General features: G+C 32.9%; 2 protein-coding genes across 5 annotated transcripts; one reads left to right on the top strand and one right to left on the bottom strand.

Moving 5' to 3' along the window:
* Nucleotides 1–463: 463 nt before the first annotated feature.
* Nucleotides 464–10310, bottom strand: LOC120073239 (DNA-binding protein DDB_G0278111). Of its 3 annotated transcripts, none has more exons than XR_005480706.1 (8): nucleotides 10086–10309; nucleotides 9015–9080; nucleotides 8875–8924; nucleotides 8704–8768; nucleotides 1249–1340; nucleotides 1070–1141; nucleotides 885–980; nucleotides 498–791 (listed from the first exon to the last, which is right to left on the bottom strand). XR_005480706.1 is itself a non-coding variant. In XM_039025965.1 (8 exons), exons 1-7 carry the CDS (start codon nucleotides 10086–10088, stop codon nucleotides 942–944), a joined length of 387 nt encoding a protein of 128 aa, XP_038881893.1. In that variant the 5' UTR covers nucleotides 10089–10310; the 3' UTR covers nucleotides 498–791; nucleotides 911–941. The 3 variants fall into 3 exon arrangements, 2 of the variants coding, with proteins under 2 accessions (XP_038881892.1, XP_038881893.1); XM_039025965.1 differs by having other exon boundaries at nucleotides 911–980; nucleotides 10086–10310; XM_039025964.1 differs by having other exon boundaries at nucleotides 464–980; nucleotides 10086–10308.
* Nucleotides 10311–19862: 9552 nt separating this feature from the next.
* On the top strand, nucleotides 19863–23025 carry LOC120072769 (pterin-4-alpha-carbinolamine dehydratase 2, mitochondrial). Of its 2 annotated transcripts, XM_039025248.1 has the most exons (7): nucleotides 19863–20017; nucleotides 20080–20126; nucleotides 20907–21004; nucleotides 21281–21366; nucleotides 21471–21594; nucleotides 21721–21789; nucleotides 22566–23025. In XM_039025248.1, exons 1-7 carry the CDS (start codon nucleotides 19961–19963, stop codon nucleotides 22670–22672), a joined length of 588 nt encoding a protein of 195 aa, XP_038881176.1. In that variant the 5' UTR covers nucleotides 19863–19960; the 3' UTR covers nucleotides 22673–23025. The 2 variants fall into 2 exon arrangements, with proteins under 2 accessions (XP_038881176.1, XP_038881177.1); XM_039025249.1 differs by lacking the exon at nucleotides 20907–21004 and having other exon boundaries at nucleotides 19880–20126.
* Nucleotides 23026–24507: the final 1482 nt, after the last annotated feature.

The raw sequence follows: 24507 nt of genomic DNA, 5'->3' as shown, positions 1-24507 counted from the left end.
AAAAAACATTTAGTGGGCACCCACAAAAATGATATATCATAGGTCATAAAGATTATTTTTGCATTATAGAGTAACCATATGCAATTACTACATTCCTCTTTTCTGTGAAATAGGTAAGAATACTTGACATTCAACCAGGAATATTCTTCTTTTGTGAGGAATTTTTTCACCATCTTTTTCCAACACCTTATCTTTTATCTACAGGGATCCATATCCATGCTTTCAATCAAAAGTTTCCATCAAAATCATAAATGGAATGATGTGACATGGTATTATCAAAATAAACATATCACATCACAAATAAAAAGAACTAATAGAAAGAGAAACTCATAACAAAAAGACAAGAGAAAATGCTCAATTTAAGTGATGGGCCTAGCTTAAGTACCAAACATTTGTTACATCTGTGTTTCCTCCCATGAAAGTAGACTTCTTTTTCCAGTTTTCTTGTTATGTGGATTTGAACTTGCTAACTTCCACAATTATATTGAAACAGAAGATGGTACTAAATGCACTTTCATGTTTCATCACTTAACTTGTAAACAGCAATCCAAAGCAACCCTTCATCAAGAGCTGTATTCAATGGTTCCAGATTTGTGTGGATTGCATCAGACAGTGACAGATCAATCTCTTGATTAAAATACACTCAGAACTGAAGGAAATTAAATTCCTCTTTAACAATCACAAATTAGAAAGCAAAACAATAACCTGACACTGTCATACAGGATAATAGTTTGGCGAATTTGACTGCAACAATGGCGTAATAACAGCCAACTCTGAGGAGCTCTCGCATTCTGAGGTGAGAATATGGGGGATCATGATAAAGTAATGCAGCAGAGTAAATACATAAAAAGGTAGATATTGTGTCGCACAAGCAATAAACATACAGCCAAGACTGCTGGTATATGCATACATCATATAAGGTGTGCAATCCTTCTCACTTGCTAATCGTCATCCTCAAGAACACTTCGACGCCTTTGTATCTGAAGAATAATGAAAATATACAAAGACCGTTAGGACGACATACCATATTTCAGCAGTCACAACCATAAAGTAAGCAATGAGAACTCACAGTGACTTTCGTTTGTTTTGTGGTCTGGTTGTTGATCTGTTCAAGCAAAGTTATAAGCCTCTCTTCAGATACCTGAAAAGAAATGGTAAAGTCCGTTGTTTCATTCATAACGTTATATTTTAAAGTAAATATAGGTGCAACAATTTTGCCAGAGAAACTGAAACGATATACTTTAGTACCTTTTCTACAATTTGGCCCATCTGTGCAGCTCTTAGTATAACATCTTCAACACCTCTCGCCTTCTCAGGTTTAACCAATGCAATCCGAGCAACTGCACAAAAGCACGGGGGAAAAATGAGTAGGGTAAAACAGCCAGTAACCTAAATTCAATAATCACCAACTGGGGCATAATTTGCCTGTTCCAACTCCGTGCCAGCTAATAGCAAACTACAGTTTGACAAGAATGACATCTAATTTTAAAAAATAAGGCTCAAGGCAAATTCAGATCTGGTAACATAAACATCCAACAAAAAAGAAATATCCATAATCTTTATACTTTTAATTCAGCAATCTCATTTGATAATTACGTTATATAGCCAAAGGCACCCATGCAAAAACCACAAATCTACTCAGTTGCAAAAAGTATAATTGACAGGTATTCAACTTCAATTGAGAAATAATAATATACAAACTAATTGTGAAACGATAAACAACAATTATAATTTAGACTCCCTTTGTGGCTTTTGGCCGGAAATTTTGTATGATCTACCCTTTATTTTGTTCAGTGTCATCTCTTTTTGTAGAAGTGGTTTATTATAATTTCAATTAGTTTATTAAAAAAATAAATAAATGAAAATAAGCATAACAAAAGATTGATATCTTAAGCTCATGTACATATCTCTTTTTGATAAGATAGCTCATGTACAAATCTCAACCATCAATCAAAATGTTGGAAACACAAACAACTGAAAATGTAAACTTAATCAAATTGTGTAAAGCCTCAAAATATAGGTGTGAAACAATGAACTACATTTATATGATTGTTTCACTTGTTAAACCACCAATCAACCCAAAAACTTAAGTTGATAGTTCACTTCTGAGCTTCTCCAAGATCCTTTCGATGACCTATGTTGTGTTGAAGGGATATCTATATGATCCGATTGATTGCGTAAAGCCCACGGTAGCAACAGAACCAGGGAAAGTATACAGAAAAGACAGTTCTTTTCTATTCTATTAGTATTAGTTTAGTATTAGTTTAATATTAGTTAGTGATCTCGGCTCAGTGAGTCCTTTCTTCCGTGATGAACTGTTTTAAATCACGAAATGCTATGGTTCTTCAATATGATTTCTTCATTTTGTCAAAAGTAATTCGCGGGATCATGCACCTTTTCGTAGTTATAACTAGAAAAGTACAGTTGGTTGTATCCAACCTATTCTTGAAATAAACAACTCGCACACACTCCCTTTCCAAAAAAAATCAATNAAGTAATTCGCGGGATCATGCACCTTTTCGTAGTTATAACTAGAAAAGTACCGTTGGTTGTATCCAACCTATTCTTGAAATAAACAACTCGCACACTCCCTTTCCAAAAAAAATCAATACACCAAGCGCTACGCTTAGATTTATTGGATTTGTTGCTCACAAATGGAAAACAATATTAATTGGTGAAGAAATTACATAATTTTCTACTTCGATATCATATTAAATCATCAATCAACCCAAAAGTTTAAGTTGACAGGTTATATAAATTTAATTGTATCAATACTTTTAACATGACGGAGGCAGTGAAAAGTAGGAGGGTCAAGCAACTCCAAGCCAAGTCCATGGACCATACCAACATAGATCTAAATTGAACTAGCAATAAACTCAGCTATGACCAAAGCTTCATCCCACTCCATACACCACTTCTCATGAAAAATAATTTGGTTTCTCTCCAGTCACAGTGCCACTTCCTTATACGATAGCCTTGGATGCATTAAACAAAAGATCTTTTGCACTATTAAAACCATGGCCAACAAAAGTTTCTCCGACTTTCTCCTAAATAACTGAAAACCCAACTCAAGCAAAAGTTTGGGAAATATGTTGCCAACATTTCTAACTTTATTGGCATAGGAATGAGTACATGAATGAGTTTTCTGGAACCTTTTTACCACATCGATGCCAACATTAATGTCCATGTGAACCTCTTAAACATCTTGTGTACTCATACAGTAAACAGAATTCTAATCACGGCCAAATCAAAAAATAAATACTATTTATGTTTCCCTTCCAAATAATAATAATTGCATTCATGAAGGAGGGCCCAAAAAGGCAAGGGAGAAGACAACAAACCTCAAATTGTCATGTAGAAAATGAAAGGAAATAACAGAACTCTTTCTCAGTTGTAGACAAATTGAAAGCTGCAAATGTATTGAAAATATCAATCTCCGCAAATTCCTACTTTTCTCTTAAAGGTCTCCTTCTGTTACCTTATTTCCACAATTCCCACCAACAGCCGCCACCAAAGCTGTTGTACTAATGGTGTCAAACCAAATATGAATTTTTTATCAAAATGAATCTCTTCCTCCATGGAGGGGAAGGAAGCATTTATTTATAGGAAAACAAAGTATAAGTTCTGTTTACATAACAGAATTACAAACAAAACAAACAAATTTAAAACAACAATCAATTCATAACAACTATTAAACTAACTAACTATCCTTCAAAGATAAAGCTTCTAATTACACCATATTCCACCCTCTAAAATCAGACTCATCCTCGAGGATGACAATTAGGACACCAACTAGAAGTCATCAGAGCAAAATAAGGTTTGAGATCACCAATATTGAATATTGGACTAATATGTAATCACAAGGTAACTCAATGCGTTAACTTGGTTTGGCCATCGGTCTGTGAATGAGAAGTAAGGCTTAAATGCAATATTTCATTCATCCCTCAGCCTTATTCGAATCTGGTGGTATTCACTTTTCATGTCCACTTTTGAGAATATTAAGGCTCCTCGAAGTTGGTCAAACAAATCGTTTATTCGGGGTATTGGAAAGCGATATTTCAATGTGATTCGATTGATAGCTCCACTATTCACGCACATCTTCCAACTACCATCCCTTTTTGGTGTAAGTAGGGTTGGCACTGCACACGGGCTCAAGCTTGGATAAATATGCCCTTTTTTGAGTAACTCCTCAACGTGTTGATGATGGATTTCATACTCCTTAGGACTCATCCTATAATGAGGTAAATTTGATAGCGTACCTCCCAGAATTAGATCGATACAATGTTGGATGTCTCACAATGGATGTAGTCCCTTGGGTTCCCCTATAAGAGGGAATGCCTCAAACAATCTTTGCACTTCCAGAGGAACTTCATTTTCTTGAGTTTCTTTGGACTTTTCAGCAACAAGTCCTAGAATATCAGCCTCCCTTTCCTTCATCAAAATCAGGCCACTAATTGTAGTAAACAAGTGGCTGCTGTCTTAATTCTTTGAATTTGCTCCATCCTTGTTCTTTTTGTTCAATGGGAGTAACACCACTTTCTTTCCCATCCAATGGAATTCGCAAGTATTTTCTCTCCCCTTGTGCAAGGTTCAAGTGTCATATTACCATGGTCTTCCCAGCAGTATGTGAAATACATTCATTTCTAACACATCACATACTATTTGGTCTTTATAACTACAGCCAATTGACAAAGGAATGGTGTAAATTTCACTTACTTATGCCTCGTCACTTTTCTTCATCCAACCAATCTTATAAGGGTTTGGATGAACTGCTACCTTGAGGTTCAAGGCTGTCACTAGCTTCTTGGAGACAAAGTTCTCACTACTTCCACTTTTTATAATCACTTTGTCCCATTGATTGTACATCTTGTCTTGGAAAGACAATGTCGTTGCGGGTTGGGGTTTCCTTTAGGAGCAATTAGCACCCTTTGGAGAACACAAGATACCCTTTCGCCGTCATCTAGTTCAATGAATTCAGCTTCTTCTTCAACTATGTCACCATTTTCAGTTAAGATTTCTTCATCATCTTCCATGTAAGCTATTGTCTTCCTTTGAGGGCACTCATTGGACAAATGGCCAGCTTGGCCACATCGAAAGCATTTGCCCAATGAAGGTCGGTTGTAAGGGTTTTGGGACTTCTTTTTTGTTTGTTGCTTCAGTGTTTTCTCCATGGTTCCTTCAAGATTTTTTTCTCCTTTTCTTTGGCCGAGGGTGTTGATGCTGGTTGGTTCATGATGTTATTTGAGGAATTCGCTCTCCTACTTGTGGATGCATCCCACAAGGTCTTTCTTGAAGCTTTCTTGGAGCGAATTTCATTGAGTTCCTCCACCGCTTCAACAAAAGAAATCACATCAGCTAATAAATCAAATTGTTGAAGCTTTCTTTCTCTTTGATGTCCATTCTCAACCCTCCAATGAACCATGCAATTAGGCATGGCTCGTTCTTGGTCAAATTAGTTCTTGCTCCTAAGCAATGAAACTATTCTACAAAATCTGCTACTGTCTGTGGGCCTTGTCTGCAATTTTGACATTGATTATACAATGTTTGCTCGTAATTGGGACAAAGGAACCTTTCTTTCATCAGTCTCTTCATTTTTTCCCACATTTGGATAGGCCTCTTGCCTTGCCTTTGCCGATTGACTTCCAATTGATCCCACCAAGCAGAAGCTCCCCCTTTCAACTTGAATTGTACTAGTCGTACCTTCTTGTGATCCGGTGTGCCCATGTATTCAAAAAAATTCTCCGTGTTCTTGATCCAATCAAGAAACATTTCAATGTCACGCTCACTATTATAAAAGGGTAAGTCAATCTTCATTTTATAGTCATGCGGATCACCTCTAGCTTCATATCTTCCTTCTCTTCCTCTTCTTGGAGCATAAAACTCTTCTCCTTGGTCACTTTCACTCAAAGAATCCCAATCGTAGAATTCTTGCTACCTTTCTTGCCTATTCAAACATCTTCTTGGATTTTCTTGGAACTGCCTATTCAATTTTGGAGGCTCTTCTCGATGAATTTCTTACTGAAATTGAATATTTCTTGGCTGTCCAACACCAGGCCTACCCCTTCTCCCCCATGCTTGATTGAATGTCGGAGTATCTTCCTCATATTGGATTGGTGCCATCAAAGCATCCAACTTTCTCACGATTATGGCCACCATTTCTCGAAGATTATTCAATGATCCATAAACTCTCTCTAAGGAATCTTCAACAGACAGCAAGCATATTGTTGTCGTTCTTGGAGAGGGTGGGGGTTTCTTCCACCTCTTGGTCTTGCGCTTGAACGTCTCCTTCTCTCGGGTGAGCAGCTCCTTTCCCTACAAACTCTAATACCACTTTTGGTGTCAAACCAACCTTTTTTATCCAAATGAATCTCTTCCTCAATTGAGGGGAGGAAGCCTTTATTTATAGGAAAACAGAGTATAGGTTCTGTTTACATAACAGAATTACAAACAAAACTAAAAAATTTAAAACAATCAATTCATAACAAACCACTATTAAACTAACTATCCTTCAAAGATAAAACTTCTAATTACACCATATTAAATGATGTAAGAAGAATAGGGGATTAATTGGGTAATTAGATAATATTCTAGGTTAATAACCTTTTTACCCCCACTCGTAATAAAACTCTATAAATAGGAATTTTCCCCTCTTGTATCAAACACATTATTCATTCTAATAAAATATTAACAATCTTGGTTCTTGAAAATTTCTCTCATTTTATCATTTAGGCTACATCAATTTGGTATCAGAGCACCCGCCTAGGCCAACGTTGACTACCGCCAATGGAAAACCGGGAAACTCTTGGCATCGCTGATTGCAAGAGGGAGCTTCGTGAGTTGTGCTCGTTGCCAAAACAACACACATCTAATTAGGGGGGACTCTTGAAATTCCAAGAAAGAAAGAAGAAACCAAAGATTTATCAAGATTTTGCAAGAATATACTATTGTCGATCAAAGAGGACGTCCAAGAAAAAAATCAGCAGTTGGTATAGGCAAGAAAATCAATTTTACTTCAAAAATCAGTACTGGAATTCTGACTCAAGTGATTCAGAAGAAGAATTCCACAAACTGATTTTGCCCATACTCGATTTTCTCAAAGAACCTATCGTTGTCCACATAGAAAATTTGATTCTAGTGATTCTAGTGACTCCGATGATGTTTCTAAGGCAGCTTGGGACGGAATAAGAAGACAACAATATCGAAAAAGGGGTCAACGATCAAATCAAACCCATTTTTCAAGAAATCAATGTAAAGATTAGGAGTTAGATAAGTTAAAGAATCATCAAGAATGGATTTTTACAGCCAAGAAAAATGTTCAAGACTCAAAATTACTCTTTTGATTATGAAACACGATCAAAAAATGTTGATTCAAGAAAATCAATGGATGAGTCCTATGCCCACTATGAGATTAAAATATATTCAAGCATCCAACAAAATGACTACTTTGATCCTGTAGCATTGGAGGAAATAAATAAAACAATAAAATAAATCCAACGTTCGTTGGGGAAAATGAATCAACATATTGATCAACTATCAATTCATTTGCAAGAGTTCAATAACAGATTGATTTCATATATCGAAGAAAAAACAAAGGAATCACGGTTGGAAAATTTTCAAATAGAAACTCTTGAAGATAAAAATTGAAGAAAAACAAGAATGTGAAAATGTTGATTTGGAAATAGTAGCGAGTGAAGAAAAATCCAACGAAAAAGATGGAAAATAAGTATCTAACACCGAGCAAGAATCGAACAAGAATGACACACTAATTGCGGTGGAAATGGATCACCAAACTAACCAAGAACTTGAATCGAATGATAAAGAAGACGCGATTCTTGAACGATTCTCTTTGGAAGGTGATTTTTTAGTGATAAGTCCTTTGAATACGGTTTTGAAGGAGCTTGAAGAAAACATATTTTTTAGGTTTGTGGCCAATGGAGAAGTTCATCTTTGGGTGGCAATATTAGATTTTTTGTCTCGAATTTATATCTTTGATCATAATATAGTTCAAAATATAGGAGGTTGGTTTGGTCAAACTCCGTGGAACAAGTTTATTTATTTCATTCCTTGTTTGCTTCATAATTTTTTTTCTTTTTAAAACTCGAGGACGAGTTTTCCTTTTGGAGGGATAGAATGATGTAAGAAGAATAGGGGTTAATTGGATAATTAGATAATCTTCTAGGTTAATTCCCTTTTTACCTCCACTTGTAATAAAACTCTATAAATAGGAACCTTCCTCTCTTGTATCAAATAAATTATTCATTCTAATAAAAGATTCACAATCTTGGTTCTTGGAGATTTCTCTCCTTTTATCATTTAGGCTACATCAACTAACCTCACACCCATTTAGGCTACATCAACTAACCTCACACCTACCCTTACTTCCAAGTCAATTAAATGATTGAACCAGCTAATTTTCAAAATTCCATCCATAATCAAATACCGCTCAGACACATAGGTCACTATATAAATACAATATTCAACTACACATTAATAGCATCATAACATGAAATTACATTACTTTCATGATTAACTCAGGATGTGAGATGGATCTAAAATATCAAACAAAAATAGCAAGGAAAAAATTTGTATTGAGACAACCAGAGATCGCATAGATCACATAGATAGAAGAAACTTGCTTACTCCAAGGTTGAAAAATAAATTTCAACAAAGCACTCTGAAAATAACTTTTCTGTTTCAACTTACGTCTTTCTCTCGCTTGCATTGATAGAATCTGACTGAGCATCATTTGTCTGCGTTCCTCTGCTTCACTGAAAGTGAAAGTAATTGTTATAATATGCATATTAAAGCAAAACTTGAATAATAAAAGTGGAAACTAAAAATCAACTACAAAATAATGAAAATAAAATTGAGAACCTCCTAGCTTCTTCCTGGGCCTTCTGTTGTTCAGGATTATTTTGGCTTCCCTAATCGTCATTAGAGGTCAGCAAAGATGTCCATGAACAAGGAAAATGTAAGCAATTATTACGCATGCAAACAAAAAGCTTACAGCTTACCATGCCACGCTGGGCCATGAGTTCCTGCATTCTTCTCTGCCTGATTGCTTCAAGTTCAGGATCATCCTATATGAGGGTCAAATATTTCATTTAAAACTCAACAGAGATCCAACAGAGAGAAGAATATGCCACAAAGATCGAATTTATTGGATGCCAAATGTGATTGAAAGTCATGGGCACGTTCTACTTTGATCAGATAAGCGGCTAAGCTTGCCTTCGCAAGCTAAATAATCAAACTTATAAGTTATAAGATCGAAATCACTTGGTAAGATAGTAAAACAACAGTCATTTAATGGTCCTCTACTGAGGATTGGAGCAAAATATTGACAAGGGAACGGAGAAAGTGAGTGATAGGTAATAATAATAATAATAGTTATCCCAATGAATACTGTGAAAAAGGACAATGATAGTCCATAACCATTTGTAGTTCAAAATAAAAATGATGGGGTAAAAACTAACTAGAAGAGATAAGTTTCTCTCTCTTTAAATGACATCGCCAACAAGTAAAGTTATCGTACATACATAAAATAAATAACCCTTTCATCGTTACCCATTAATGAAATTTAGATAAAAACATCCTATGTCGCTTCATTTGGCACAAACTGCAGCGTGAACATAAATTTATCAAATGAATAATTTTGAAATCCAGAAACCACTAACTACTCAATGCGGTTGCGTAGAGTGCCCTTGAGCTTGTCTATAGATATAGTTCATATATTTCACCTGGAAATGAAATATCAGTTTCTAATTTAATCTAGGGTCTAGGTCATACAACCATAAACCTAATTCTAGGAATTATTGAACTTGCAAATACAATTACTAGGGGAGAAAACGCAAGAAAAAACCCTTCAGATAAAAGCCAAACCCCTGGTTAAGAATAGAAGAAATATTGCTGAAGCAAAACGGAGAGAACCGCATTGGATTCACCGAGGCTCGAATGAATGATAAGCAAATAAGCAAAAAAGAATTTGTAAACTTAAGTTGAAGCAGCATTTGATTACATCGCAAACTGCAGGGTTTCGACACAGTAGAGATGAATCGGAAACAGGAAAGTGAAATAGGCGAAATTACCATTGTTTCGAGGATGGAGCTAGCAGTTAGTAGAAGTACAGTTGAAGAATTTCCCTATAAGATGCAGAGGATAAAACGAAGCGACGGATTTCTTCGTTTGCGTTGATGGAACGCGACCCACTTTTTCCTTGTCGCTCGTATCGTAACCCTCTCAAATGTGCTTATAATTCGAACTACCGTTCCGAGATATTTTGGGATCCGACTTACATGTGCCCGGTGGCCGGTGGGTAGGCAAAATACGCTAAAAATATTCCGGACTTTTTTTTTTCTTTTTTCTTTTTTTCTTAGAAAATATTCTGACTTGTTTTAGGTACATTATAGAAAATATTGGTCTCTTGTTTGATTCTCGAAGGGTTAAAATCACTTCATCCTTTTAAAAATACTTTAAAACATTTTCTTTAATTATTTAAAATTAATTTTGATGATTTAAAAATTTAAACTTAATATTAAAGGCTACTCATGAACTTTACATTTTGTGTCGATAATGCCTCTGAAATTTTAAAAGCTTCAAAAATATCCATAAACTTCCAAAATGAGTTCAAAATACTCTTGCCAAGTTTTAGGTGAAAATCGTTAAAGTTTTGTTTTAAAAATACCGTTACTTTAATAAAAGTTCAAAATACCTCCATTATTGGTATTTGAACAGAAATCGTGAGAAAATTAACTTTAAAAATTAAAACAAAAATTTTAAAAATGTACCTAACATTAATATGATGATCAATTTGTTTGAAGTTTCTTAAGTTCAAAAAGAACTAAATTTAAAACGAATTATATAGATGTCCTCATTTTTTTCCATATAGATACTCTCATATTTCTCTTCATTTTCTAAATCCGAGCTTATACCAATTTTGTCAACAATCAAAATAAAAACCAAAATTTTAAGTTAAAACATAAAATCCCACAATTATTTCATAAAATTCCAAAATCAAAATCTCTTCTTAAAATATACCAAAACAATAAATAGTCAAATAAAAAAATATATTTATCTATTAACACACATATAACTATTATCGTACAAATATGTTAAAATTTGCAAGTATTAAAATCATTTGGTGCTTTATTTATTGTCTTTCTTCTGATTATAGTCCATATATCTTAATAAAAATGTGCAATTTTATTTATTTGTTCATTTTAGATAATAAAGTGTCAAATAGTTAACAAAAAAGGGAGTAAGAGTGTAGTGGAGAAGGGGGAGAAAAAGATGAAAAATAGAGAGGTAAGATAATATTAACTGTTTATGCAACAGTAAGGGTGTTTTTTAACTTTTATTTTAAGTTGAAAAGTATTTTTGAAACATTTGAAAGTTCAAGGTATCTTTTAAACAAAATTTTAATGGTTTCTATCCAAGACTAACAGCAATGATATTTTTAACTCATTTTAGAAGTTTAGAGGTATTTTTAAAACATTTAAAACTTTAGGGGCATTTTTTTTTTAATTTAGCCAATACTAAATTAATTTTAAGTAATCAACTAAGTGTTTCGAAGTGATTCTGAATGTGACAAAAGTGATCTTAATAATTTTAAAATCACTCCCAAACATGCTATTCATCTTTAACCATTTGAGTCATTTAAATGTATTTATTAATATTACCAGTTTTTTTTTATTAGTCCAGCTTTTTTAGTACATCAAAAGGAAACAAAAAGAACCTCAAGAAGACAAATTGAAAAGAATGGCAGATTTTACTCTCTCATAAAGGATGGTCTTCAATCCACACATATGAGTGTCCAAAAGGTCAAGCATGGGTAGTTAAGTCATGGGCGACAAAGTCCTACGGTTAGCCCAAAGAAAGTTTGTAAACCTCTAAACTTGTTTTACTAGCTAATTACGTTTAAGTCCTCTTAATTATGTATTTAAGCTATTGTAATATGTATTTATGATGTTGTATCAGTAACAATGTATGGAAGACTCATTGTGTATGTATGTAAAGATTAATTGTAAACCCCTGAACTTGTTTCACTAGTTAATCAAACTTAAGACCTCTTAATCATGAGTTAAGATATTAATTAACTTCAATGCAAAAGTAGTTATGTATAGTGAATGATGCGTCTGAGATATAAGAGAATAAAATTTTTCTAAGTGTTATGATTATATGCGTTTAGGTTGTAACATGGTGGACGCGTAGACAGTTGAGAAGTCTATTAATGGTAAGCCAAAAAAGGGCCAAAAAATATGTTAAGTATGGAAGTTGGGTTCTCAGGTGAAGTAGGAACAAATTAACACCTAGAGAGAGGAGATGGTTCCATGCGCTGAAACTTGTAGGTGCCATACGGCCAACTTGGTTGAATGATGCAGCCAGAGACCCAAGGAGTGCATTGTGGCTAAGTATAGCAAGTGGTATGTAGGGTTTATGCGACCAACTTGTATAATATTGAGGGCTAAGCTGACAAAGGATGCGGCAGACGATCATGCGTTGAAGGGAGAAGTCTTAGATGGCCACAAGGCCATACGACCAAGCTTAAGCTAAGGAATTCAGCTTATTAACGAATAAGTAAGCCAAGTGGCAGCCTTTCAGGCATCAACAAAAGGATAAGCTTTCCATGTGGAAATTAATTAAGTTAACTCTTCATGCAAGCCTGAGTATAAATAGGCTTAACTAAGAAAGAGATTGTTTTGCCAAAATTTTCCTAACACCTAAGTAAGGGAGAGTTGTTGTCATCTGAAGAATTTGAAAGTTGAAGAATTTTCGACCAACCAAAGGAAATTTTGAGGAATTTCTTATCGATTTTGAAAGAAAATATGTTTAAATTCTAAGGTGAGTAAAAGTTAAGATGTTTATGAGCATTTCTTTGAAGGAAGACGAATGCTATAATTAATATTATGAAATTTGAAAGTTTGATTTTGAAATGGTGTTGTGGATGAATAAACAGGCAGCTGCATACAAAGAATAAGCAAGAAGATGACTCGGTGAGATTATACGTTAACACATACAACATAACAAAACCACGACGAAGGTAATATGAGTACATCGCATAGGCTGAGAAGTGTTTCAACGCTTACCCGAGCATCTTGAGAAGGAATTCCTAATTGTCATTTACGTTATAAGGTAAGATGGCTAAGGATTAGTCGATGCATAAGTATGATTTTTTTTTTTGCATAAAAAATATGATGTGATAACCACTAGTACGTGATAATGTTAAGCTCAAAAGAGAGCTAAATATACTGACCAAGAGACCTTTCCTTTTCAGGGCAAACGCAAATAGGAGAGGTGTACAACCCCTTGGATAATTAGCTTAAGACAATGAATGACAAGTTTTAATAAATGTTTTCTAACGCAAGTTTTATGAATGATTTCCAATGCATAGGCATTTTATATGAAGTTATCATATTACGATTTTCTCCAACGCATGTCTTAAAATGAATGTTGATCGCAAGATCTATGTTTTTAAATGATGAAATTATTTAAGAGTTTAGCATGTGTTTTCCAATAGCCTATGTCATGTTTTATTGCATGATGAAATTTATCAAGTATACTCCATGTTCTATAAGGCACTATGCGTTGATATGAAACCATGAGGTATGATTATTTCAAATATGCATATTCTGTATATGTTCTTAAATGTTTAAATGTTTATGCCTTGTACAAACCCTACTCCATTGTTGCTACCGAAAGTATGTAAGGTATCTAGATTTCAATGTTCTTAGGGATCCTTGACACCAGAGGTATGGTAAGGTGGTTAGGACCCAATTCAACAATGCGTGCACATATGACTATATTATCGACGTTGATGAGATCAAGCAAAAGGGCTATCTCTCAACTAAGGTTATTAGGGATTGAGTAAAAGGACTCTCTCACATGTTCAGACAATGGAGTAGTTGAGTTTTTCATAATGATGTTAATGAGTTTTGTTACAAGGTTTTACATGATGTATTTTACGATTTCAGTTCCATTTCCAAAACCTCGATTACGATTTTATAAATGTTTTCCTCGATAGGCATGTTTATATTATTTATGATTTGAAGTATGTTTTATATAAAATAGTCATTTTTTACATAAGATGGTCACTCACTGGGCTTTTCAGCTCACTTTTTTAAAATATTTCCCTCTTCATGTAACGGTCGACATCCCGAGACCTATCAGTTATGCCAATCAGTCACTCCCCAAACACTCAGGAAGATTGCAATTTAGGTGGCTCATAACGTTTTATTTAAGTTTCATATCCATGTTAGGGGGAGAACAAAGTAGAGTGTACGTTGTATATAAGTTTAGTTTCTAAATCTGTTATGTATGTTTGTGTTGATATTTCTAATTAGTAGTAAACTATTTGTTAGTTGGAATTATGTATTGAGTTCTAAAGAATTATAAATTACTAATCAAGTTTAACAGGTGCTAAAGATACAAGTTTTCATGAGTATGTTGGCAGTAATTATCATAAGAAAGTTGGCAATTACTGTCTTCACATCTCTCTTCGGATTAAGAGAGTAGTCTGGGGAGGGGTGCGACAAGTTGGTATTAGAGCATAAGATTTTGAGAAGTAGAATCACGCATTAGAATAGAAACATATGAATAATGTTAAGAGCCTAATAATGTATATGTGACGGAGTGACTTGGAAGATGGTTAAAAGGGATCATGACCCCACCAGAGATCCGGTACCTCAAAGGGATCCAAAGTTAGTCAGAGGACCGATAGTGCAAGTAGCTACATCAGAGGGAGAATCTAGTACCCCTCAGATGGAGGATAAAGTCTTTGATAGAATTGCTCAGAGATTAGTAGCTAGTGTTGGATCTGTACCGATGGATCTTGAGAAGAAGTATGGTATTGAGAGAACGAAGGCACTGGGTGCCATTGCTTTTGAAGGCACTACTGACCCTGCAAATGTTGAGGCATGGTTGATTTAGTTAGAAAAGTGTTTTCAAGTAACTGGATGCCCAGAGGACCGTAAGGTCAAATTGGCAGTATTTTTGTTACAGAAACGGGCGGAGCAATGGTGAAGAGTGATAGACTCTCGAAGAAACAGATAAGAAGAAATGTCATGGGAGGAGTTTAAAAGAATTTTTTTAAGATAAATATTATCTAGTTTCACATCGTGAGGCGAAAAGGAACAATTTTCTAAAGCTCGTTCAAGGTAATATGACAGTTGCTGAGTACGAACAAAAGTATACTAAGTTATCCAAGTATGCTTTTACTATCATAGCTAAAGAGAAAGACAAATGTATACGTTTTGAGAGTGGTTCGAGGAGGGAGATACAGACTCCCGTTACTGCTACAACTAACTGGATTGATTTTTCTCAATTAGTTGAAATTGCCATACGAGTGGAGGAGAGTTGATAAAGGACAGGCAAGATAGCGAAGTCTCCAAAGGGGAGAAGAGGAAATTTATGCCAAGAGAGTCTGGCAGGAGAGATTTTAGGCCTCATTTTAGTGGGTTAGCGACCTCTCAGGTTTGTACAACTGGCAGTCAATAGAGAAGAGGCAGAAAGAGAACCAGTCAAACAGTTGGGGGATCTAGATCAAGACGTTCTAAGGAATCAGTGGGGGGATCTAGATTAGGACATTATGGGGGATCTAGATCAGGATGTCAGTCACTATCAAAATTCTCCAGTCATTTGAAGTTCAGATGGTCCCCTTGTCGTGTTTTAAATCTTAATTTTGTTTGTACACGTCTTGGGATCCAAAGTATAATTTTGGAGTCAAATGTGGTACATATAAATATTTGTTATCTGGATGACTATGATGTAAATAGATATGAATATTTTGGATGATAACACATGTATAGTTAAGTGATAGATGAGATTATGTATGTAATTTCTATAAGATTTTCTTTAATTGCTATCAGGTCAACAAGTGCTAAGAATATAGGTTCATAGGAGTAGGTTGGATAGTAGTTACCACAAGAGGGTTGTCAACTGCTGCCTTCATATCCCTTATCGAATTAAGAGGGTAATCTAGAAGGGGTGTGATAAAGCCAATGATAGAACAAACCACTGTGATAGAGATATATGATAATATCAATGAAAGCTTGAGCCTCATTCATAAATCTATAATTCCAACCAAAAGGCTCCAAATTTGGAATCAATTTTGACCCAAAAATCAAAATGTCATTAAACATACAATGGCTTCCTCGAGTTCCATAGAGCTCGTTATAGGAAAATGACTTCCATAGCTAGTATAACATCACTATTTGACTCATGAACAACGGTTTTAATATCCACTTCAACATTAAAAAAAGTCACATTAGAGTTCACCTTATACGAGCCTTGAGAATGGGCTGACCAATAAGGAGTCTCCTTAATGATAAAAGGGGGATGAGCTAAATGAGGAGCCCGTGTAGATTGTCAAACCAATAGATTTCACTAGATTCATCACCATTGAATAAGATAAAAAATAGGAGAGATATGACCATCAAATCATAATGTTGCATCTATTCCAAATAGCATACACAATAAGCACAAAGATTCAGACATCTAACAAATCTGATATCTTACTACCTTGCAAAGAAAAGAAACAATATCAGAGCAGTACATGTAAAAAATAGGATGACTAGGATACAAGAGAAACCTTATATGTTTACTTCCCTTGCATTACCAAATAGTATGAATACTCGATTGAAAGACACAAATGACAACGAGCAGTCTCCATGAGCATTGATGAAATGGTGAGCCAAGCATTACATGTTGGGAGAGTCGAGGCAAGCGCACCAAAACATCAATACAAGTGATTTCTTGATTGAAGGTGATTTAAGACACTTGAACTGTATTTTTTTCCTTTTTGGAGTACATAAATGAGGATCAAACCTCCAATCTTCAAGAAATGAGACCATGTCAATTATCGTTGAGTTAAGCTCGTTCTAACAACACTTGAACTATGTTTATGTTGGTATATATAAAATTTTATTAATTTTTTTGAACTGACAAGTTTACTCATCAATAAATATTTGTACTTAGAAAGTTTATTAAATATCAAACTTGTTGAATAGATTTCTAAACTTTTCATCGTGGTTTATTAGACACAAGAATGAAAGTTTAAAAATATTATACACTTTTCACGATTTAATGACCAACTTGACACAAACTTTTAGATTTCAAAGACTAAACTTATAATTTAACTAATGTCATTTCATAAAACTATGGTTAAATTGAACCAATATGTTTTTGTAGCTTTCAAAAGTAAAATCTATTTAACTTGTATAAAATAAAACATTTTTTTTTTCAATGCAAATATAAAGTGAAGTTCCCATAAATTAGTTGATATCATTTCTCTCAAATCTTCTCTATTTTTAAAAGTAGAACAGGTAAGATTACTATAAATGGAATTCATAAAAATAAAATAGTTAGATCCCTTTGGGTTTTTTTTTTTTTTTTTTTTTTTTTTTTTTTTTTTGTCGTCTTTGAAAATGAAGTATATAAATAGTTATTTGCTTTGTTAATTGTTTTCAACTAATGTTTTATTGGAAATTATTGAAAATGAATTAGGTTTACTTTTAAAAATTGAAACACCATTTAAACAAGGGATGTGACCTTGGTCAAGGGGCAAGAAGTCATAAGTCCAATTAAAAAAAAAAAAAAAAAACAAACATCATTTTAAAATATTCATATTCACAAATTTGCAAAAATGTAGTTATCTAAATATTTAGAGACATCCTTATAAAATTTATTGAAAACAAACATGGTCATCTACAAATTTATGAGGATTTTTTATTTTTCTAATGTGGAATCTTTGACATACCATCTAAAAATATTTATGATCGAGTTCACCTTTTTCTTTTTATTAGGTTCCAATATTTGTTTTAGACCAAATATCTATTTGGATTTATAGATTTTTTTCTTTTCGAAAGAGATTTCATAGACTTGATAACATGAGAGATGGTAAAATCTCTCGAATTTATTCATCTCGTAAATAACATTTGGTAAGTACATACCTCAAAAACAAATAACAAAAAACTTAGAGTTAAAATGAGAGTAGTTTAACTGGCACGAGGCATATACTATCGAGGATGGAAGTTCGATCCCCACCCCAACACTTCCAAAATTTTTATTGTAATTATAGCTAGCTTATAACGAAAATTTATCTACCCTAAGATTTAAATGGATACAATTATGAAAGTTCAGGTTTAAATGGAAACATTTCTAAAAATTAGAGTTTAAATGGATACAATTATTGGTTTGAAATTTAAATTGATATACAACCCCTAAAATTTAGGGTTTAAATTGATATACAACCTTAAAATTTAGGGTTTAAATTGATACCATTGTTAATTTAAGATTTAAATTGATAGATCAATATATAAATTGATATTTGTCCTAAAAATTGTGAAACCGAAATTTAAATTTGATTTTTGAAAATGGTTAGTTTTTGCTTTTTGATTGATATCCACAAGCCATATTTAAAAAAGAGACACACAAAAAAAAATTTGAAAATTCCAAAATTGTATCATGGTTTCTTATTTTATAAAAGCAAATCTAATTTTAAAATCAAGTTTTAAAGTTTAAATTCAAAGATTTTTCCCCATTTTTCCTAAAATATAAATTAATTGTATTTACCATCCTCACAAATAAAAAAAATAAAAAATAAAAATTTACCAAATACCATAAGATTTACTTAAACTCCTAATCTCCTATAAATAGCGCCCTAAGCCATAGTGCTAAGGAAACGGAGAGTCAGTCAAGAGAAAAAGCAAAGTGTAAATTTTTTTAAATTTTGTTCGTCATAATTTTATTGGGCTCAAATCTCAGGCAATTCTCCCTCTCGTCAGCCTCACTGCATCGGAGTTTAGGTAACTGATTTTTTTTTTTAATAACTTTTTTCTAATTATGATTTTTTAATCGATGACAGAAAAAAACAATAATGTCAGTAAAGTGAACCTCATTTTTTTTTTTTTTAAACTTACACTTTCATTGGCCATCAAATTATTCCTTAAATATTGAAAGTTGCAGCAACTTCAAACTTCGTAAGTGATTTTTACTATATAATTATCGATGAAATGTTTCTATGCTTATTTAATGAATATAAAATACAGGATTTTTTTATAGAAAAAGAATACTTTTGTTTAAAGCTCTACATTCTTTTATTATTATTATTGTTTCTTTTAAATGCTCTACATTTTGTTAAAGTCAGTGAGTTGGAAGGAATTTATTCTTTTATTTATCTATTGTTAATTTTGAGGAAATTGATCGTAGACGCACCTTAAAAAAAAAAAAAAAAATGAAAACATTTATTATTCTAACAAATGGACGAAAAGGGGAGTTTAAATTTTATCGGAACATTCTTAAAAAAAAAAAAAGAAAAAAAAAATTGTAGATTGACATATATTTTTCTTTTCATAAAATTAGGGTTTAAATTCTCCATCTTTTATTATTAAAAAATTCAAATATAATCTTGATTTTAATACTGTTATTTCTAAATTAATTTAGTCTTTATTAATTAAAATATTAAAATATATTCACTTAAAAATTTATTTACTTTATACATTTTGTTGTCTTTTAACCCTTTTTTTTTTTTAAAAAAAAAACGATTAGATTTAAGAGTTGGTAAATTAAAAGCTTAAAATTAAACAAAATCCAAATAAATGATATTTTAATTAAGTAAATACTACTAATAAGTAGGAAAATATGGTAGTGATATCTCATATATCTTTTGTAAAAGTTGTATTTAATCCAATGTTGATAACATCCACAACTTAATTTGTGATTAAAAATAAACTTAATCATTATTTCTAAAAAAAAAATAAAAATAAAAATAAAAACAACTTAACCGTTAATATACACTTTAATTTAAACTAATAAATAAATAAATGTTGTATTAAAAAAATAAAAATAAATAATGGCCATGGCTATGAATTCCAACTTTTGACGGCCATCGGCGCACGTGTTAAGTTGGGAGTTGGGAGTTGGGGTGGTGAGAGAATTCCACAGAGCACTTTTATCTGCAAAAATCGCAATGACGACTCTGTTTGTGTTTTCCCACTCTCCGCTGCGCTTGATTTTCAAACCAAAGGTCGTACCGAAATCATCTCATCCGTTCACTGCTTATTCTTTTACTAATTTCACAATTTGCAGGTCTCAATTCCGTCGCTGTTTCACACCATCAGTCGCCCTCATGGACGGTAATTCGTTTCTCCCGATTCAAATGGATCTTTTGATTCATCATTTTATGCCATGCTGATGATATCTGGATGGAGAAGAAACGCCTCTCTGTTTTTGAAATTGTTGGCGTAAAAATTTGATTGCATGCTAGGTGTTTGATTATATGACTGACTCGCTTATTTGATTGCTTGATGAATCTGTAAACGAGCAATCGCGCTTGAGAAACGCAGTGTTCCGTATGTGGTGGATCTGCGATTTTTTTATTATCGTTTTGAAATCAAGAATAGCGTACTTGTTTGGTTTTGTTTACGTAATCAAGAGTCACATATCTTTGTTTTGATCATGCATGGGTCCGATAATCAAAGATTGATCCAAAAATTACCTGTAGAAAGGGTGATTATGTTGTGTGGATAGAAGGCTCTTTGATGGATCAAGCGTTGAAAAACTTGATCTCTGATAATTTCAAGTGGAATGCATATTGCCTATGACTGAAGTTGCATTGAAATTATCACATTAGGAGTCGTATTTTTTATTATGGACACTGCATAGATGCTTTTGCCAATGTCTGATTCTTGAGGCCTCATATGTGGGTTTGAACCCGCGTGTGAATCCTTTGTGTGCAACTTTCTCTGAAAGGGAATTTGTTTGCTCTATGATCTGCCGCATTTATGTGTCTTGTTTCATCAATGATGAACGGATACTTACTGTGATGTTTGTATGAATAGCAATACAGCATTAACGTTTCATCACTATGGGTTTCGTTATAGATTCAGACAGAGGTAATTTGTGTATGTGTACAGTCCAATGTCTCGAATTACTGGGATATGTTGGGAGCATGTGGGCTTATCATCAACTAGGAAATCACTTTCTGGATTTAGAATGCTTTGCACTGGCGAAGGTGCGTGTTGGTTTTTAAGCACGTTGGAATTTGTTGAGTGGCTTTTGAAAGTGAACGTTCTTTTTTATTTATTTATGCATGAGATTTTCCTGGTTGATGACTAATCCAACCAGAGGATATCTTCTACTGTCAGGGAACCTGTAGGATCTCTTCTTATGACAGCCTCCTTACTGTCCCATGTCTAAAACATGCTGCTTGTTCTGCATGTACACCGTATTGCAATTTGTGTATGCATTGTTGCTTATGTGACATAATTGATCATTTTGTATGTGCTAGATTTGACCACTAAAAAATGTGTTCCTTGCAACTCAAATGATTTGCGACCAATGACCGAGGATGCGGCAAAACGTTTAATTCGAGAGGTATGCAATGTCCATCTCCGTTTGTTTAAACTATCATCTTATGCACTGCATTTCATTTATTCATTTGTTGTTGTTGTTGTTGTTTTTTTTTTTTTTCCGTATAGCTATCTGATTGGAACCTTGTAAATGAAGATGGTAAGCTAAAGTTGAACCGATCGCTGAAGGTGAAGAGTTTTCTTAAAGGAATGGAGTTGTTTAAACTTATAGCTGAAGTTGCAGAGGCAGAGGGTATCTTGCTTTCTATCAACCAAATATATGATGCACTCGTTTCTGTTTTCATGAATCACCACGATTCATTTAGTTGCAATATGAATTTTGCTGAGCTGTAGATCTGACTTCTATAATTCAATGCAGGCCATCACCCTGATCTTCATTTAGTTGGATGGAACAATGTAACAATTGAAATCTGGACACATGCAGTAGGTAAGATTTATTGTTTATCTAGAGCATGAAATAAAACTCCCCTAAACTTTAAACTTATACTTATTTGTTTCATTCATAATTTTAACAGCCTGTTTTGAACTGTGTAAAAGACCATTTCAACATGAAGAGGCCTTATTTCTAAACATTTTTTACTAATTCCTGTACATTGAAACAATATTCTTTAATCTGTACGAGTCTTATATTTGTAATATGGTGATTTGTGCCTTGAAAATAACGTGGACATGTGGCAAAACATTTCCGGACAGGGAATATAAAATATATCATAAAAAAATTCCAAATGCAGGATTATTTATGTCCCTTTCCCTTTTCCTTTACCCCTAAACAAAAGGCTAAAAGAGGGTTAAAAAACACCTCCATTGGCACAATATGGTACGAGGAATTAGGGAATACCTTTATATCTGGTCAAGCTAACAAGGAGTTGTGGGAACATTCAAGTCATATTGAATAATAATGGAGTTAATATAATTTTCACATGGCAAAAATGTTGGTCTGTGTAGTATTGTAAGCTATCGGGTCAAGTTTTTATCCATTGCCTCTTAAAATCTTGTCCAAGGGAAATACCTTCAAATGGCCATGGCTCGGAATCAACGTATTTTCCGTCTTCCACTACATTTTATCTCCATCTACCTTGTTTCTGCATTGCTTCCTTGCATAATTAAACTAGTTTCCTGGCTTATTTACCCCCAACTTGTTCAATTTTGTTCTTATTTAGATTTGTGTGATATTGGCTTTTGACTTAATTAGCTTTTGGGCAGGTGGACTGACTGAAAATGACTTCATTCTCGCTTCCAAGATCAGCAAGCTTGATGTTCATGACCTACTAAGCCGGAAAGTTTCTATTAGCAGTCAACATGACTGTTGAACGGGAACCATAACATTCCAACATTCGTCCAATGTTCTTGTTCATTTTCATGCATGTTGTCCTAAGTCGAGATTCCCAGGTTGTCTCTTCATACATTACGAGTCGACTCAGTTCAGTTTTGCAGTTTGAAAGATAGTTATTATCTTTGGGGTTTATTGAAGAATTGTGTTCTTTTTTCCTTTTCTTTTGTTAGTGTGGTACGGTGAGCTTTAAACCCTGTAGGTGATTTGCTGTTTTGTAGTTAGTTAGATGGAGATGATTCGTATTTTCGTGGATCCCTGATTTTATTTTTGTTTTGTGATAATCTCAACCGTTAATAATGATATTGGATTTGTCCATACCATTCTAGGTTCTGGCTGGTTTAGGTTTTTTCTTTTATATATATGTTCAAAAATTGAGTGATAACAAAGGGAGTTGTTTAGAGAACTGGAATCAAACTAATTATAAAACTTTCTTTACTATTCTAATAACATCTAGTGTGCTCTAATTGCAAGGACAAAAAATTTGCATTTCATAGAATCAGTGTTGTTCTCAGCCCATAATAAGGGTGTAACCCTACTTCCGGGTGTAGAAATGTTGGTCATCTTTGGGGGAAAAAAATGTCACAACGATAATAAAATTTGACTTTTCTGCATATTTGTTTAGTAACTTTTTCTATCTTAGATAATATTTTTTCTTGTTCTAAACTTTTCATTAAATATAATATTTATTTAAGTTAACCAATAACCAACTTTTATACTATGCAAACAACGAGGAACTAAAATTTAAAATGTTTCTATACAATAAGAGTTTACATCTAAACTTTTTATGAAATAGAGACTGAATTGAAATGACATTCAAACATATATTTAGCATATTAAAACGAGGGATCAATCTGAATGAGATTTAAAATAATATATATGTAAAATGTTAGGTCTCTTTTAATTTTAAAAGATTTCATTTTTTATTATTATACTTTAGAATTTGTTCCGAGAAGCACTCTTGAAATTTGAAATGTGGGTCTAAAAAGTATATTTTCCATCAAAATAAAGAATGAAAATTGGCATAACAATTAATATGTAATGTGATATTTATTTACTTTTGTATGAAAATTTAAGATCATTTTTATTTTTTTATTTAAGGGCAAATATCACTAAAATCTTTCACATAATCAATTTTTACACCTTAACAGTCAGGTGTAGCATTTTCTATACAAATTTTAAAGTTTAAGAGTTCGTGATATTTTGTATATTTTAATCTAAATTTTAGGTTAAATTACAAATTTAGTCCCTCAACTTGAATATTTATTAAAATTTCTAGATCTAATAAACAAAAAAGGAAAGTTTAAGGTAAGAACATAAAGTTCATTTTTTTATTAAATTAATTAATTTTTAAAATTTTAAATTTGTTATAGAAACAAAAAATTTAGCTTAACACAATTTCATGGTCTTATTATGAAATTGAAGAGCACAATACGAATATGAAAAATATAATATAATAATATTTTTATATAATAATAATAAATAAATAGAAACTACAATTATAAAATAAAATAACTAAAAACATNAAGAGCACAATACGAATATGAAAAATATAATATAATAATATTTTTATATAATAATAATAAATAAATAAAAACTAAAATTATAAAACTAGACAAAAGAAATTTTAAGTGGAATTTGGCTTGGCAAGTAAGAAGACTTACATGGGCACCAGAACACTAAGCAATGAAATCTATTTTTTATTATAATATTCATAATAGTCTCGTAATTTAACCTAAATTTTAATATATTTTTACAAATTTGGTATTTATGTAATTACAGAACCAAAAAAGAAAGATCCGAATTCAAGCTGAA

This window comes from Benincasa hispida, chromosome 3 (assembly GCF_009727055.1).
Source record: "Benincasa hispida cultivar B227 chromosome 3, ASM972705v1, whole genome shotgun sequence".
Classification (NCBI taxonomy): domain Eukaryota; kingdom Viridiplantae; phylum Streptophyta; class Magnoliopsida; order Cucurbitales; family Cucurbitaceae; genus Benincasa; species Benincasa hispida.
The sequence above is the reverse complement of the archived record's forward strand: the minus strand, read 5'-3'. Positions and strand labels throughout refer to the sequence as shown.